Below are 17,393 nucleotides of genomic sequence, written 5' to 3'. Positions count from 1 at the left end.
CAACAACAAAAAAGTCACTCAGGGTGAGATCAGGTGGATAGGGAGTGTGGGGCACGGGGGTCATGCTGTTTTTGGTCAAAAACCACTAAACACTCAGCGTGGTGTGGGCAAGTGCACTTGTCAATCACCCATCATGAAATTGCAAGAATCTCCGAAATAAATAAATAAACAACAGAAGCCGAACGCAGCCTCCCACAACAACAGTAGCTGTACACCAGTGGGTTCCTAGAACACTTACCTAGAGGGTGAAGCCTGTATTCAAGGGACCCGCCCTCCAAAAGATAATTCTGGATTTTGATGGGGCTCCCTTCATATTGCTTTTTGCGTTCTTTGACTTCGCCACAGAAAAGTATTTCAGAGCAAGTCCCAAATATAGTTGAAGGCAGAACTTATTAGAGAGAAAGAAGTGTGTGCAAGAGTGACCATGGGTCCTTTAAGAAAGGTCACATGTTTGCCTTTGACAAGAAACTTTATGTACTTGATGATTAAGCAAACCATGAGCTAAGAACAGAGGTCTTCAGAAGTCTGGTCACAAGTTTTGATGACCATCTCTCCACCTTCTCAGGTCACAGGAAACTTCTAAATAATTAGAGCTATTGCCTAACTAGTTTTGGACTTTTCTTGGAACATCATGTCTGTGTTTGGGGTAATTCCCTGTTTCTGTGATTTACACAGGAAAAAAAAAATCACCGGTAAATCTGCATTCCAGCCCACAAGGTGGTCAGGTCTGGTGTGCCCTGGTGGGTCAGGCAAAGGTTGTATACCCATAAGAAAGATGTCTGAATGCTCACCCTATTTTAATTTTAACTGCCTACAAGAAACTCATCTATGCATGTCTAACTTGCACTGAATAACCAACCTCAACAATCTGAAAGTGTTGGAGTTAACAAGCTAACTCTGTTGGGTCCCCATGAAATTAGAGGTCTTAAAGGCTCTTAGGTTTGATTATTTTCTCTTTCCTTCTTCCCCTATCTGTTGTTTGTCTCAGCAAGTATGGGCAACTTGGAGAGACCTTGTCTCTACAATAAATCAAAAATTAGCTGGGCGTGGTAGCGCATGCCTGTAGTTCCAGCTACTTGGAAGGCTAAGGCAGAAGGATTGCCAGAGCCCAGCAGGTCGAGGCTGCGGTGGCCGGGTGCATGCCACTGCACTCCAGTGTGGGCGACAGAGTGAGACTCCAAGTCAAAAAAAAAAAGTGTGCCCTGATAATCTACTATGGTGGCACAATAAAAGATACTGCCAGGCCCACAGAAGACATGCAAATTGGGATCTCTGGCCTTCAGAAGGTGGATTTTGGGAGAATGGGGGGAATGATAAGATGACCACTTCTTGGAGGGTTCATTGGAAGCCAGACATGGGTGATTGTCCAGCAAGGGAGATGCTTTCTTTGGTTATTAATCAAAGAGTTACCAAGTGCTAGGCTCTGTGTACTGTTATGGGCACAGGAACAAACAGGACAAGACAGACCACACCCCTGCAGAAGTGTATCACCCATTATAGTGTTTTCCAAGGGGAGATTCCCCCACCACTGGTATGGCCTGGGGCCCTTAAGTATGCTGATGCTCAGCTCAGATGTGCACATTCAGACTGGGACCCTTGAATCTCACTTAATTGAGTTGAATATCACTCCCAGTGACTGTTTTATATTTTATTTTATTTTAAAGATGCAGGGTACAATTCAGAACTAGGTGTACAAGTGGACATCGTACAGGTAAAATTTGGGCCTCCCTTGGTCCCCACTTTGCCTGGTTTGAGATCAGGTACCTTATTGATGTTGTGTCCCGCCTACCCCCATCCCTAGCAATATCCCACTACTGCCAATCCCTTTCTCACAGTATTTTTTTTTTGGAGTTGGAGTCTCACTTTGTCGCCCAGACTGGAGTGCGGTGGCACACTCCCAGCCACCCCAGCCTCGACCTGCTGGGCTCCAGCAATCCTTCCACTTCAGTTTTCCTTGTAGCCAGAACTACTGCTGCACACTACCACGCCTGGCTAATTTTTTTTTTTTTTTTTTTTTTGTGTTGGAGTCTCACTCTGTCGCCCAGACTGGAGCGCAGTGGCCGCTCCCCGCCACCGCAGCCTCGACCTGCTGGGCTCTGGCGATCCTTCGCCTCAGCCTTCCGAGTAGCCGGAATTACAGGCATGCGCTACCATGCCCGGCTGAATTTTTTATTTATTGTAGAGATGAGGTCTCGCTGCCCAGGCGGATCTCAAACCCGCGGGCTCAGGCAATCCACTCACCTCAACCTCCCAAAGGCGCGGGATTACAGGCTGAGCCACCGAGCCCGGCTAATTTTTTTTTTTTTTTAATTTATTGTAGAGATGAGCTCTCACCAAGTTGCCTGGGTGGGTCTCGAACCCATGGGCTCAGGCAATCCACTCGCCTCGGCCTCCCAAAGTGCTGGGATTACAGGCTGAGCCACCGAGCCCGGCCCCCTTTCTTACAGTATTACAGTAAATATTCAGGGTCCACTTATGAGTGAGAACATGTGGTACTCTGTTCTTTGTCTCTGTGATAGATCAAGTGATTTTTAAACACATTAAAGTTTGAGAATAACTAGCCAGGCGTGGTGGTGTGCATCTGTAGTTCCAGCTACTTGGAAGGCTGAGGTGGAAGGATCGCCTGAGCCCAGTAGGTCAAGGTTTCAATGGCTGTAAGTGTGCCACTGCACTCCAGCCTGGGTCAGTTCAAAATAAAAAAAAAAAAGTTTGAGCTGGGCTCGGTGAAGGAAGAGTGAAACAGGCAAGCCCTGACATGTACAGGTGGGTTAATGCTGTACGCATTACGTGCTAGTGGGCATGAGAAGACTGTGCCCGCAGAAAACCAGGGAGAAGGAAGGTGGCAGCTCCTTGGTCCTCTTTAGGATTGCTTTGGCGGCAGAGGGTAGCATCCGCCCCCCTAACCCCCTCCTTTGCCACCAGTGTAACCCTGAGTAAGGGGTTCTCAAAGGAAAGGAGATGCGAGAAGGGACCCGTGGGAAATCACCTTCCTTGCTCAGGCAGGCCCTTCTCAGAGCGGCCACTGTGACTACACCTTCTAAAAGCACCGACTCCATTCTTCTTTATCCTGCTGGATTTTTCTTCAGAGCACCTATCATCTTCAACATTGCAGTTTATGTGTGTGTCTATGTCATCTGCGAGTTTAGGACTTAGGAGGGACGGTCACTTTTATTCACTGTACCCCCAGTGCCTGGGAAAATAGTTGGCAATGTAGCAAGCACTCAATAAATGTGTGATGGGGCCAGGTGTAGTGGTGCACAAAAATCAAAAAATTAGCTGGGAGTGGTGGCACACACCTGTAGGCCCAGAGACTCAGGAGGTTGAGGCAGAAGGATCACCTGAGCCCAGAATGCCAAGGCTGTGGTGAACCGTGATCATGCTACTGCACTCCAGCCTGAGCAACAGAGCGAGACTCCAACCCAAAAACAAAATAGAGAGAGAGAGAGAGAGAGAGAGAAAAGGGCCAACATGGCTTCCGAGAGGGCAGGTCAGGACTCCAGGAACACTGGAAACCCTGGAAGCCTTTGCTGCTGGGGAAGATGAACGTGGTGGGAGGACCCTCACAGCAGTCCAGTGTTTCTGGAAGCCTTTCACAAAACGCTCTGCAGCCCAGGAAAATGTAAGACACAAGTTGTATGTGAAAAGTTGGAAACTGGCCAACAGGCAGGAAAAAAGGGGCAGCCATCAAAATCTACAAGTGTGTTAACTGGGGAATGTCTCGGGGAAGATGGTTGGGATCAGCCTTTTATTATTTTCAGAAAAATGACATGGAGAATGGTCTTGAGAGGGAAGTCCATGTTGGCCAACAGAACCGGCATCAGGAAGCTGAGTGTGGACATGGGCACAGCGGAATCGGGGAAGGAATTGGTTATTGACAGAGTTTGAGAGTGGCATTTTATTACGTGTTTGTATGTGTCAACCTGCACCCCTCTCTTGGCCAGATTTCCATTTGAGTGTGGACAGGACAACTTCAGCTTGAACAACACAACCTGTCACGCCTGTTGGGGCAGCAGAAAGCATTTTTCTTTTTAATTAGAATCTCACTCTGTCACCCAGACTGGCGTGCAGTGGCACGCTCCTGGCCACCGCAGCCTGGACCTATTTATTGTAGAGACAAGCTCTTGCCAAGTTTCCTAGGTGAGTCTTGAACCCGTGGGCTCAGGCAATCCACTCGCTTCGGCCTCCCAAAGTGCTGGGATTCCAGGCTCAGTCACCAAGCCCGTCCAGCAGAAAGCATTTTGAAGAGTTCATGACACCCTCCTCGCAGGGCAGATTTTGAAGTGAAATGGGTGTTTTCTGGAGGCCTGGGAACCCCTCTTTTCAAAGGAGCTGGAAGGCAAATGGAGCCTCCTATGTGGCTAAACTGATACCCACATCCCCTCCCCACCCTGTTAATTAAGATTCATGTCCTCCAAGTAGGAATAATCCAATTTCTGGTCCTGTTCATAAGAGTGATGGCAATGATGGCAAATTCCCTCCAGCATTGGTATCTATCCATTGGAGTATGATATCCTTTGAGAGATTCTGGGAAAGGAAAGATTAATGTAGGTATATCTTGGTAGTGTCGTGTCAGCATTGATATCCTAATCTCCTCATCTAACTGTTCAAGGGGATACATGACATGTGAGCAACGTGCTGTGTTCACTTCCCCTCCCCACCCCCGTAGTTCTCACTCAGATTTGCTTTTAGAAAATAGGAGGGAGGTGTCTGTGGCCACACCACTCTGGACGCGACTGATCCCATCTGATCTCGGAAGCTGAGCAGAGTCAAGCCTGGTTAGGACTTAGGTGGGAGCCGATAGGATAGAGGAGTGAGGAGGGGACTGATTAAATTGCCCTGCAACAGGAAAAATAGAGAGATCGTGACACCAAGACTATTATAGGAAGTGGCATTTTATTATGCTGGCTAACACAGTGACACCGAGACTATTATAGGAAGTGGAATTTTATTACGCTGGCTAGCACAGCGGGCTCAGTGGAACTAATGCGTCCAAACCGAGCGCCCCAGAACAGGAGACATGGGGTCTTATACCCTTGTTTAGGTAAGGGAGGGGGGTGGTGTTGAGTGATTACATACTTCCTTTGGAATCTTACAAGGTTGTACTCAGCAAAATCAGATATTTTGAAGAACAAATGGTTTCCAGGAACTGCAGGCTTGTAAACCATCAACTTCAGAAGGAGGGTTTTAGTTAAGACTCTTTTCCATTTCCATGAAATAGCCAGTCTCTGGGCCATTTGGCCTTTCTTAAACAAAACCTGCCCAGTGCCTGGCGGGTCTTTAAAGTTGCAACTTGCCTTTCAAAAGGAAATACCTTTAACTGCTATTAACCCCTTCTTCTTGCTGCTGGGCTAGTGGCAGCCCAGGTAAGGCCAACTGCTGATCCCGAATTAGCTACATGTTTTTCTGTGTTTATTCACTCAATCATACAAGAAATATATTTGAGCATTTGCCGCATCCTGCCACAGCCCCGCTTTTGTCCTCAGTTCATGAAGCCATTTGGGCAGGGACAGGTCCTGCCATATGAGGAAGGAATCAAAATGAAACCCCAAACTCAGCCAGGTGTGGTGGCTCACACCTGGAATCCTAGCACTTTGGGAGGGCGAGGTGAGAAGATTACCTGAGCCCATGGTTCAAGACCAGCCTGGGCAACATGGCGAGACTTCGTCTCTGCAATAAATCAAAAAACCAGCCAGATGTGGTAGCATGCGCCTGTGGTTCCAGTTACTTAGAAGGCTGAGGTGGGAAGAGCACCTGAGCCCAGGAGGTTGAGGCTGCGGTGGCCATAATTGTGTGACTGCACTCCAGTCTGGGCAACGGAGTGAGACTCTAACTTAAAAAAAAAAATAAAGAAAAGAAATCTCAAACTCTTCTCCACCCCTCCCTACAGCCCCTGCCCAAGTAAGAACTCACTTCACCTAACACAAGTGAGGCTTGATTTTTCTTAGTTTTGCGAAGGTGGCTGCATCCTTTTTACAGTGCTCAGGTCAATGTTGAAATATCCAGGTTGTCCAAGGTACTAGAGATGAGGAAAGGCTTTAACCTCTGTCAAGACAAAAACACACATTGGAGAGACTAAGCAAGGGTTTTTTGTAACTCACCCCACCTGGGGTTCCTGAAACCTGAGGGTAGCCTTGAGCATACTCCCACATGAAAGGAGCTGGCCCCTCAGGCCTCAGGGCAGATGGGGCAGGAAGGGTTTTGAGGGAGTGCGGACCATGGAGTGTCTCTCCTCATTCCTGCTCAAATACATACAGAGCAGCTGCCAGGATCCTGAGTTGGCTTTCTCTTCCCCACAGACAGAAAATTCTGTTACTCGTCTCTGTATTTATAGCCCTGGGACAGGATGGGCTCTTGATAAATGTTTGCTGAGTGAATATGCAGAAGAAGGCCGGCAAACAAGGCCCTTAAGGATCTTCTGGCTGGCAAGATATCTGCTTGTAGGTCATGGTCCCAACTCTACCCTGCAGGCATTATATTTCCCGCTGATTTCCTTGTCAGTTATTAAGCCCACCTCTCAGGCACATGCGCAGTTGTGTACCTTATGATGCATCCCCAAAAACACAAGGCTGTGCTGGAAAAGGGAAGGGAACCAGAAGAAATCAGTGTGTTGGGGGAACCATGTGATCCCATGTTCTTAAGCGGTAGCATTCCTGTCCTTTGCAGGTGAGAATCTACGATCTCTCCAAATACGAGCACGGAGCAGATGACGTGCTGATCTTGGCCACTGATGGACTCTGGGATGTTTTGTCGAATGAAGAAGTGGCGGAAGCCATCACTCAGTTCCTTCCTAACTGTGATCCCGATGATCCACACAGGTTTGTGTATTTCGGTGATTTTGAGGGGTTGTGCCTCCTGCAGTCTTGTGTGGTATGAATGAAGTAGTAAGCATCCTCATGCCGTTTTTACCATTCGAGATTTATAGTAGAGGCCGATGTGGATGGTTCCATAACCAAATGCGGAAGGTACTACCTTTCTTATTAGAGGTGCTTTCTCAGCTAAATGAAAGTGTTGCTTCAATTTAACCTGGATGCAAGACAAGTGGTAAAGAACTTGCTCTGTTAGGCATTTCGGCAGCATCTTTCTCACATTCATACTTTATAGCCTTCAAAGTAGAAATAACCTGGTTTTCGATCCTGCCAATGTCAGTGACAGCAAATTCTTCCCAGCTTTGAAATTTATCCATTGGAGAATGGGTTATTTTTATACATACTGGGAAAGGAGAGAAAGATTCGATAGTTATTTATAGTGTAGTATCAGTGTCAATATTCTAACCCTAGAAAACTCCTAAATAAACAGAAATCACCTCTGGAGAGAGGCAGCTTTAAGTAGAACACAAAGAAACATCGCCATGAGTAAAAGCCAGCAGAAGCAACAGATATCGGAGGTGGACTTCATTTTTTGACTTATCAGTCAAAAATATAAATATTTTAACATACTTCAGAAATGGTTTAAAGCACTGAAAATATGAGGAAGGAAAATAAACTAAAAATGACCATGCAAGTTTTTTTTTTTAAGTGAGAAAGCTGGATTTATTGAGAGGATAGAGAAGCTCCCGCAGTGGGAGGGGACCCAAAGGGGTTGCCCCGACTAAGCAAATTTTTAAATAAGACATGGAACTTATAGAGATGAAAAATATTAAAATAGGAATAAAAATTTAATGGATTAAACATTCAGAGATAGTTGAAGAGAACATCGGTAAACTAGAAAATTGATCTGAATAAATAATCTAAAATATGGCTTAGAGAGACAAAGAAAGTGTGAAATGAGGCTAAGGAACTAGAAGGATAATGTAAGACACTCTAAATTGAACTCCAAAAGAGAAAAAAATAAGTCTCTAAAATTTTGACCAATATTAAACCTAAGATGCAGAAAGCCCAGCAAATCTCAGGCAAAATAAAGAAAAAGAAAATTGTAAATCGCGTGGTGGTTCGTGGCTATAATCCCAGCTACTCGGGAGAGTGAGGAGTTGATTACACCACTGCACTCCGGCCTGGGTGACAGAGTGATACTCTGTCTCTATGAATGAATGAATGAATGAAAATTATAAGTAGATATTTTATAGTGAAATTGAAGAACTTTAAACCCCCCACCCCCAAAAAAGATACTCAAAACAATCAGAAAGAAAATACAAAACAGATTCATAGGAATAGTATTTAGACTGATAGCTAACTTTTCAAAAGCAATAACAGGAATCAAAAGACAATGGAATCATATCTTCAGTTGCCTAAGAAAAAAATAACTGTCCATCTAGAAGTCTTATATGTAGTAAAACCATCAATCAAGAGGATAAAGTAAAGATATTTTTAGATAAAACAAAAGCTGAGAAATGTTACTGGCAAGCAATCTCCTCTGAAGAAATGTCTAAAGGATAGACTCAGATAAGAAAATGAAATGATCCCAAAGGAAAGGTCTGAGAATAAAGAATTTTTTTTTTTTAAGTTGAATTCTCATTCTGTTGCCTAGGCTGGAGTGCAGTGGCATGCTCACGGCCACCCCAGCATTGACCTGCTGGGCTCCGGCAATCCTTGCGCCTCAGCCTTCCAAGTAGCCGGAACTACAGGCATGTGCTACCACATCCAGCTAATTTTTTGATATACTGTAGAGACGAGGTCTCACCAAATTGCTAGGCTGGCCTCAAAACTGCAAGCTCAAGCATTGGCCTCCCAAAGTGCTGGGATTGCAGGCTGAACCACCAAGCCCGGCCATAAAGATGTATTATTAAGCTAAGGTATCAGTAAATATGTGGCCATATTTAAGTATACAGTGGAAAGAATGTCTAATGTGTTTGGTCAAAATGATAGAACTAAAATACTAAACACAATAGCATGTAAGTTGGCAAGGGAGAGGTAGTATTCAGCCTAAGTGTGCTAGGGTTCTTTCTTTGCAAAGAGGTTAAATGTGTTCAACTTTAGACTTTAAGTAACATACATTAAAAAAAAATTTTTTTTAAATATATGGGATACAATTCAGGGTTAGGTATACAAATGTTAATTATGCAGATACCCTTGTTGATGAGGTGTGCCCCCCCTCTGCCAGTTTCACACTACTGCCAGTGCCTTCCCTGCCCTCCCTTGGCAGTTTTCCACTACTGCCAACCCCTTTCTTACAGTATTACAACAGTTGTTCAAGTTTAAATAGCTAAGGAAACTATTGAAATAATAGAAATGATAACATCTAAACTAGTAGTGGGGGAGAAACCCATGTAGAATAAAAAACAAACTCAAAAGCAACTTATAAGCCAAGGAAAAAAAGCATAAGGAAGCTTAGAAAGTACCTGGGCCTAAATAATAATAATAATGAGCCAGACTCGGTGGCTCAGCCTATAATCCCGCGCTTTGGGAGACTGAGGTGAGTGGGTTGCCTGAGTCCGCAGGTTCAAGACCCGCCTGGGCAACTTGGTGAGACCTCATCTCTACAATAAATCAAAAAATTAGCTGGGCGTGGTAGTGTGCACCTGTAGTTCCAGCTACTTGGAAGGCTGAGGCAGAAGGATCGCCGGAGCCCAGCAGGTCGAGGCTGCGGTGGCCGGGATTGTGCCACTACACTCCAGACTGGGCAACAGAGTGAGACTCCAACTTAAAAATAATAATAATAATAATGATAATGATAATAATAACATATCAAAACTTTAAAGGTTGAATTTTGAGCTTTTGTAATTATAATTTAATGAGCTAAGCATAGATGAAGACTCTACTTACCTCTGACCTGCCAGGAGTGACTATTGTCTCTCCATGTTATAAACTAATGTTATCCAAAGCTTCCCCTGTAGCACAAGGAACCTCTGACCATAAGCTCCTGACTTCTGACAACATAAAAAGAAGAAAAGAAAGATACCTTAACCACAGAGGAAGATGTTTCTCGGAGTGAGACCTAGAGGGCTGACTTCTGTTACTTGGCTAGTGCTGTCTGTATTCTCCACATAAACACGTTCAAAAGATTTCTTATAACTTCAGGGCTCAGAAGAGACTTTCAAGAGGTGCAGCTGTCTACCTGTAGACTGTGTATTCTTTTCCCATGTGCAGGCCATGGGCAAACAACTGTCTTAGTTGAAAATTATAAGCCTTTAGTTGTTATATCAACAACAGCATCTAACTTAAGAAGTGAAAACAGCAGAATAAGCCCAGGAACAGAAAAAATGGAAGGAAAGCGAAAGATAGCAAATATTTAATAAAAATAAATGACAGAGCCAAAATTTTGTTCTTTAAAACAAAATTTACCTAACATATTAGGTAAATATAAATCAAAACCCACAGATATCACTTCTCTCTCATTAGGGTAGCTATTAGTTAAAAAAACAAAAAACAGGCATGGTGGATCTCACCTCTAATCACAGCACTTTGGGAGGCCAAGGCAGAAGGATCACTTGAGCCCAGGAGTTCAAGACCAGTCTGGGCAATATAGCAAACCCTTGTCTCCACAAAAAATAAAAAGATAAGCTGAGCGTGGTGGTACACACCTATAGTCCTAGCTACTTGGGACGCTGAGGTGGGAGGATCACCAGAGCCCAGGAGGTTGAGAATTGGGCCACTGTACTACAGCCTGGGTGACAGAGTGAGACACCCCCCAACTCAAAAATAAACAGATGTTTAAAATGGTAAATTGTATTTTCTGTATGGTTTACCACAATGCAAAACAAGTCAAAAATTTTTTTTAAAAAGGTAAATTTTCTTCTTTTTTTTTTTTTTTTAAGTCGGAGTCTCACTCCATCTCCCAGGCTGGAGTGCAGTGGCACCCTCATGACCACTCCAGCGTCCATCCGCTGGACTCCAGCGATCCTTCTGCCTCACCCTTCCAAGTAGCTGAAACTACAGGCGGGCGCTACCACGCCAGCTAATTTTTGACTTATTGTAGAGACAAGGTCTTGCCAAGTTGCCTGGGCTGATCTGGAACCCCTGGGCTCAGGCAGTCCTCTTGCCTCGGCATCCCAAAGTGCTGGGATTACAGGCTAGGCCACCGAACCCGGCTGAGGTAAATTTTCTTAAAGATTAATCAGAATGGCTCAGCCTGTAATCCCGCACCTTTGGGAGGCTGAGATGAGTGGATTGCCTGAGCCCGCGGGTTCGAGACCCGCCTAGGCAGCGAGACCTCATCTCTACAATAAATCAAAAAATCAGCCGGGCATGTTAGCACATGCCTGTAATTCCGGCTACTCGGAAGGCTGATGCGGATTGATCGCCGGAGCCCAGCAGGTCGAGGCTGCGGTGGCTGGGAGCGGCCACTGCACTCCAGTCTGGGCGACAGAGTGAGACTCCAACTCAAAAACAAACAAACAAACAAAAAAATTAGCCAGTAGATTTTAGAACAACCAATGGTTTGATTTCAAATTGACTTTTTAAAAATTGGTTTGTATGCAGGCAAGGCTTGTGCCACTGACAAGTCAAAAAAGGAAATAATACCAGTCATCTTACAATACTTCTACAGCGACAGATAAGATAATACTTAACAACTGCCCTACTATTTAACTGCACAAACTCTAAGTAATAAAGCAAGGCAAGGTCTTAACATGTTGCTTGAAATTCTAACCATGAAAATCACTGAGAAAAAAAACACAATATTTTAAAACAATTTTATCTACACCTACCATGTCTGCAGAAGAATTGAATGACTACTTTGCATTTATCAGATCTGGTGAATATCTTGCACTTCTCTACATTTCTTTCAAGGAAATTCAGACCCCTAAAGATGGGCAAAATTGACTGTAACACAAATACATTATACACATTAAGCACATACTTAATATGGCTGTTTGATTAGTTTTTTAAAAACTAAAAAAAGCAGCTGGGCGCACTTGGGAGGCGGAGGTCAGAGGACTGCCTGAGCTCGCGGGTTTGCGACCAGCCTGGGCAACTTGGCAGGACCTGGTCTCTACAATAGATCAAAAAATTAGCCAGGTATGATGCCACATGCCTGTAGTTCCGGCTACTTGGAAGGCTGAGGCAGAAGATCGCCTGAGCCCAGCAGGTCAATGCTGGGGTGGCCATGAGCGTGCCACTGCATTCCAGCCTGGAGGATGGAGTGAGATTTCAACTCAAAAAAAAAAAAAAAAGAGCCGCGCTTGGTGGCTCAGCCTGCAATCCCACACCTTTGGGAGGCTGAGATGAGTGGATTGCCTGAGCCCACGGGTTCAAGACCCTCCTGGGCAACTTGGCGAGACCTCATCTCTACAATTAATCAAAAAATTAGCCAGGCGTGGTAGCATGCAACTGTCATTCCAGCTACATGGAAGGCTGAGGCGGAAGGATCGCCGGAGCCCAGCAGGTCGAGGCTGCGGTGGCCGGGAGCGGCCACTGCACTCCAGTCTGGGCGACAGAGTGAGACTCCAACTCAAAAAAAAAAAAAAAAAAAAAAAAAGATTAATCAGAAATGGGGGGACAAATAATATGTGGAACAAAAAATAGTAATAACTTAGATGCAGCAGCAATTAAACTATAAAAGGTGATTCTAAACATATGCTGTTTTTAAATAAGAACATTGTAAAGCTATTGATCTTTCCTAAACTGATCAGTTGAGTTGGTGCATTTGTAAGCAAAATGCTGATGAAGTCTTTATAGAAATTTACAAGTTGATTCCAAGATGTAAAGGGAAGAAAAAAATACCAAGAATGTTTATGACATATCTCTAGGACCGTATCCAGTCTTTCCCTACTGTACTATAAAGACAAAGCCAAAATATTTAAGTCCACAGAGAAAATAAAAATTGATCCTATAAACCAAAATGAAGTGCTAAAATTACAGGTGTGAGCCACAGTGCTTGGCGACTATTTGATTTTTGCTCAATTTTAAAAATTGGGTTGTATTTTCCTATTGATCTATGAGAGTTCTTTATGTAGTAAAACTCTTTTCAGTTACACGAATTGCAAACATCCCTACTTCATGGCTTGCCATATTACTTTCTATGCTGTCTTTTTGAAAGAACCAAAGTTTGTAATTTTCATGTAGTTAAATTCATCAATCTTTCTTTTATTGATCTATAAACCAAAATGAAGTCCAGGTGAAGTAAGCCTTAAATGTAAAAGGCAAAAATAAATGCTCCTTTTAGAATATAGCATAGGTGATTGTCTTTATGATCTTGGAGTAGGGAAGGATTTCTGAAACAACACACAGAAAGCACAAACAGTAAAAGATAAAAGAAAGATTGACAAATTTAACTACACGAAAATTACAAACGTTGGTTCTTTCAAAAAGACAGCATAGAAAGTAAAATGGCAAGCCATGAAGTAGGGATGTTTGCAACTCATGTAACTGAAAGGAGTTTTACTATATAAAGAACTCGCATAGATCAATAGGAAAATACAACCCAATTTTAAAAATTGAGCAAAAATCAGTCACCAGGCACTGTGGCTCACAACTGTAATTTTAGCACTTTGGGAGGCAGAGATGACAGGATTACCTGAGCCCAGAGATTCGAGACCAGCCTGAGCAATTTGATGAATCTCGTCTCTACAATAAATCAAAAAATTAGCTGGGTATAGTGGTGTGCACCTGTAGTGCCAGCCTCTTGGAAGGCTGAGGCAGAAGGATCAACTGAACCCAGGAAGTCAAGACTGCAGTCGCTGTGATTGTGCCACTGTACTCCAGCCTGGATGACTAAGTGAAAATCTGGCTCAGAACAAAATAAAAATAAAAATAAATCAAACAGTCATTACACAGAAAATGAATCAATGGCCAATAAATATACGGGGAAAAAATACTCAACCTCAGAAATCAGAGTAATCTCAAAAAACACTGTGAGATATAGTTATTCGCCAGATTGATGACATTTTAGAAGTCTGAGCATAACAAGTGTTGACAAGGCTGTAGAGCAACTACAGGTGGGCATATGACTCTTCAGAGTGCTCTGAAGACTGCGTGGCCCACCTGGTGAAGCTGAACATGCACACGAACTCTCACCCAGGCACGCCACTCCTAGGCCTTCCCTGGAGTGGTGGTTCTGAAGGTCTGAGCCTTGTACCACATAGTATCAGCAGCACCTGAGAACTTGCTAGAAATGCAAATTCTTAGGCACCACCCCAGATCAATCAAATCAAAAACTCCTGTGGTGAGACCAACAACCTGTGTTTTAATGGACCCTCCAGATGATTCTAATGCTGCTAAAATTTGAGAACCAACTTCCCTGGAAAAACTCTGGGATTATCAATCCTGAGAAATGATATCCACAGAATTCTTTTTATTGCAAAAGTGGAAATAACTTACACATCCAATTGTGGGATGCATAAACAAAGTATAAAATATGAGGGCATGGTGGCATACACTTATAGTCCCAGCTACTCAGGAAGCTGAGGTGGGAGGGACCTTATCTTTAAAAAAAAAAAAAGAATACAGCCCTAAAAAGAAAGAATGAGCCAAAGCTGTGCCATTAACAGGAAAGAATCTCAAAAACCTTGTGGGTAGGGTTTGAGTTTAATAAGCAAGTCATAGACGGATCCATACATTATGATTCTATTTACTTGAAGCAAAAATGCCAATATAGTATTTAGGAATATAGACATTAAAACTATAACAGAAAGCAAGGTAATTAATCCAAAATTCAGGATAATGGTTACCTTGGGAGGAAAGAGGGTGGGGACAGAAGGGAATGTGTGCCCAAAGGGGCCACTGGGCTTCTAAGATATTTACTCGTCATGTCTATCCCTTTAGGTAGATGGTGGTTTCATGGCTGCTTATGTTTTTTTGTTTGTTTTTGTTTTTTTGAGTCAGAGTCTCACTCGCCCAAGCTGGAATGCAGTGGCATGCTCACGGCCACCCCAGCGTTGACCTGCTGGGCTCTGGCGATCCTTCCACCTTAGCCTTCCAAGTAGCTGGAACTACAGGCACATGCTACCACACCTGGCTAATTTTTTATTTTATTGTAGAGAGAGGTCTCGCCAAGTTGCCCGATCTGGTCTCAAACACATGGTCTCGGGCAATCCACTTGCCTCAGCCTCCCAAAGTGCTGGGATTATAGGCTGAGCCACTGAGCCTGGCCGTTCATGTTATTTTTAAACAGTAAATGTTTACATACATCTGTTTGTATGCCAGATCTGAGAGGCAGTGTAATCTAGCATTTAAGAGCATGTAATCTATCACTGTACTTCCGGAGTTCAACTCTGACTCTTTCCCTTCTAACCTCATGATTTTTGGAAAATTTGTTAACTGTTCTGTGCCTCTGATTCCTCATGTGTGAATGGTACTGACCTCACACAGATGCAAGTGGAGAAGCCAGCCTCGATAGACGTGTTTACTGTTATTATTGTACACCTTGCTTATTTCATAACAGCAACAACAATTTTCCTGGAAGAAAATAAAGGTGGGCCATCTCCCTCCCCCTAGGGATAGTTTGGTATAATATTGCTCAGGAATGAAGGAAATGATGGCACTGTCGTTAAAGTTTCTTTCATTTGAATTTGAATGTATTTTCCTTTTGGAAGTTTTTGGTTTTAATTGATGGTATGTACTCTGCCTGTTAGCAACATCTTCCTGCTGATTTTCTTTACCGTGATTATTTCTGCAAAGCTTCGCAGAGTCAGCTGCTGGTTGCCAGTTAAGAGGCACCCACACTTTTGAATCTCTCCAAGCTGGCCTGGTCTCGCTTTCCCAGTCATCTGTCTCCATGGCAACAAATCTGTCCCCCCACCTCCCGGGGGTGGCAACTTGTGCGTAGGGTGCACAGGTCAGAGCAGGCTCCTTGGTCCACAGGCTCCTTGGTCCTTTGTAGGCAGGTTCGCAGGGGTCTTCTTGGAACAAATAGGGTGAGAAGGAAAAAAATATTTTCCAGTTTTCCTTTCAGGGAAGATGGCAAAACCAAAGACTGAGAAAGAATTCTGTATCAGATAGAGGCATGAGTGAAAGGAGATATTGTAAGAGGAGCATAGTTTATTGGTAAAAGACAGACTGCACATCAGAAAAATTCGAGTTGATTTTTAAGATCTGAAGACAGAACGTAGGCCAGGCACAATTACCCTTGTAATTCCAGCTCAGGAGGCTGAGGTGGGAGGATCTGTTAAAGACAGAACTGAGAGGTCAAGGTTTTCTTCTCTGCCAAATAACTCCCATTCAGATCCATTCATTTTGGAAATATTACTAAGGACCTACTTTACAAGCCAAGGTCTGATAGACACTGAGGAAGAATCTGTGAAGAAAACATACCTTGACTGTGCTCTCTTGGAGTTTAAAGTCTAGAGGGGGGTTACAGAAGCAGGAGGAAGTTACAGGAGTGACTGAAGAGAGGAGTTTAACCATCAGCGAGGGACATCTACACACAAACCTTAAGGATGAGTAAACATGAGTTGGACAGCGTAGGGTTCGGGGAGACAGGGAGGGAGAGCACAGCACATTCAAGGAACCAACAACAGAAAGGAACCCAACAGTCAGTGTGGTGGCCTGAGCTGGGGTGGGGGGCAGAGGGTCAACAGATGGGTGTGAGAGGTCGGTAGGGGCCTGTGGACCCAAGAGATTATGGACATCAAAATTAGTCATCGGAAAGGACGACTGTGGTAAGGTGTGGAATCTGTGTAATTTGTTCATCACGGTCCACACTCAGGAAACGTTCTGCGGAATCTGAGAGTGGAAGACAGAAGCCGAGGCTCGTGTCTCTAGCCCTGTGTGTACCTTAGTAGTTAAGCCATATTGGGGAATCAGAGAAAATGGTTTCAAACTTGTATCTGAGGTCCTTGTCAAGAAACATTTGCCCAGACCTGAAATGTTTCCCCCTTGTTTTCTTCTAGTCGTTTCATCATTTCAGGTCTCCTATGTATGTCTTTAATCCATTTTGAGCTTATTTTTGTGTAGAGTGAGGGAGGGGGTCTATTTTTATTCTCTTGCATGAAGATATCGAGTTTTCTTGGCACCATTTATTGATGAGACTGTTCTTCCCCCAATGTGTGCTCTTGGTGCCTTTGTCAAAAATGAGTCAGGGTTGGGTGCATTGGCTCATGTCTGTCATTCTAGCACTTTGGGAGGCTGAGGCAGGAGAATTGCTTGAGTCCAAGAGTTCAAGACCAGTCTGGGCAACATAGCGAGACCTCATCTCTACAAAAAAATAAAAATAAAAAAATTAGCTGGGCACGGTGGCACACACTGTAGTCCCAGCTACTTGAGAGGCTGAGGCAGAAGGATCACCTGAGCCCAGCAGGTCAAGGTTATGATGAGCTGTGATGGTGCCCATTGCACCCCAGTGGCAGAGTGAAACCCTGAACAACAACAACAAAAAGAGTTGACGGTAACTGGGCATGGATTAATTTCTAGTTTCTCTATTCTGTCCCATTGATTATGTGTCTGTTTTTATGCCAGTACCGTGCTTTTGGGGTTATTATAGTTTTGCAGCATATTTTTTTGTTGTTGTTTTGTTTTTGTTTTGTTTTGTTTTGAGTTGGAGTCTCACTCTGTCACCCAGACTGGAGTGCAGTGGCTGCTCCC

The 17,393-nt window shown here is 43.9% G+C and overlaps 1 protein-coding gene across 1 annotated transcript in view; it reads left to right on the top strand.

Annotated features, from left to right (window-relative positions):
* PPM1H (protein phosphatase, Mg2+/Mn2+ dependent 1H) overlaps positions 1-17,393 on the top strand; it is a 188,592-nt gene that overhangs the window by 160,862 nt on the left and 10,337 nt on the right. The window contains exon 8 of the mRNA XM_021711172.1: positions 6,664-6,815. Within this exon, the coding sequence (XP_021566847.1) occupies positions 6,664-6,815 (152 nt within the window). The remainder of the gene's footprint in view (positions 1-6,663; positions 6,816-17,393) is intronic.

This window comes from Carlito syrichta, unplaced genomic scaffold, assembly GCF_000164805.1.
Source record: "Carlito syrichta isolate Samal-C Ts95f unplaced genomic scaffold, Tarsius_syrichta-2.0.1 Scaffold301892, whole genome shotgun sequence".
In the NCBI taxonomy this organism is placed as follows: Eukaryota; Metazoa; Chordata; class Mammalia; order Primates; family Tarsiidae; genus Carlito; species Carlito syrichta.
The sequence above is the reverse complement of the archived record's forward strand: the minus strand, read 5'-3'. Positions and strand labels throughout refer to the sequence as shown.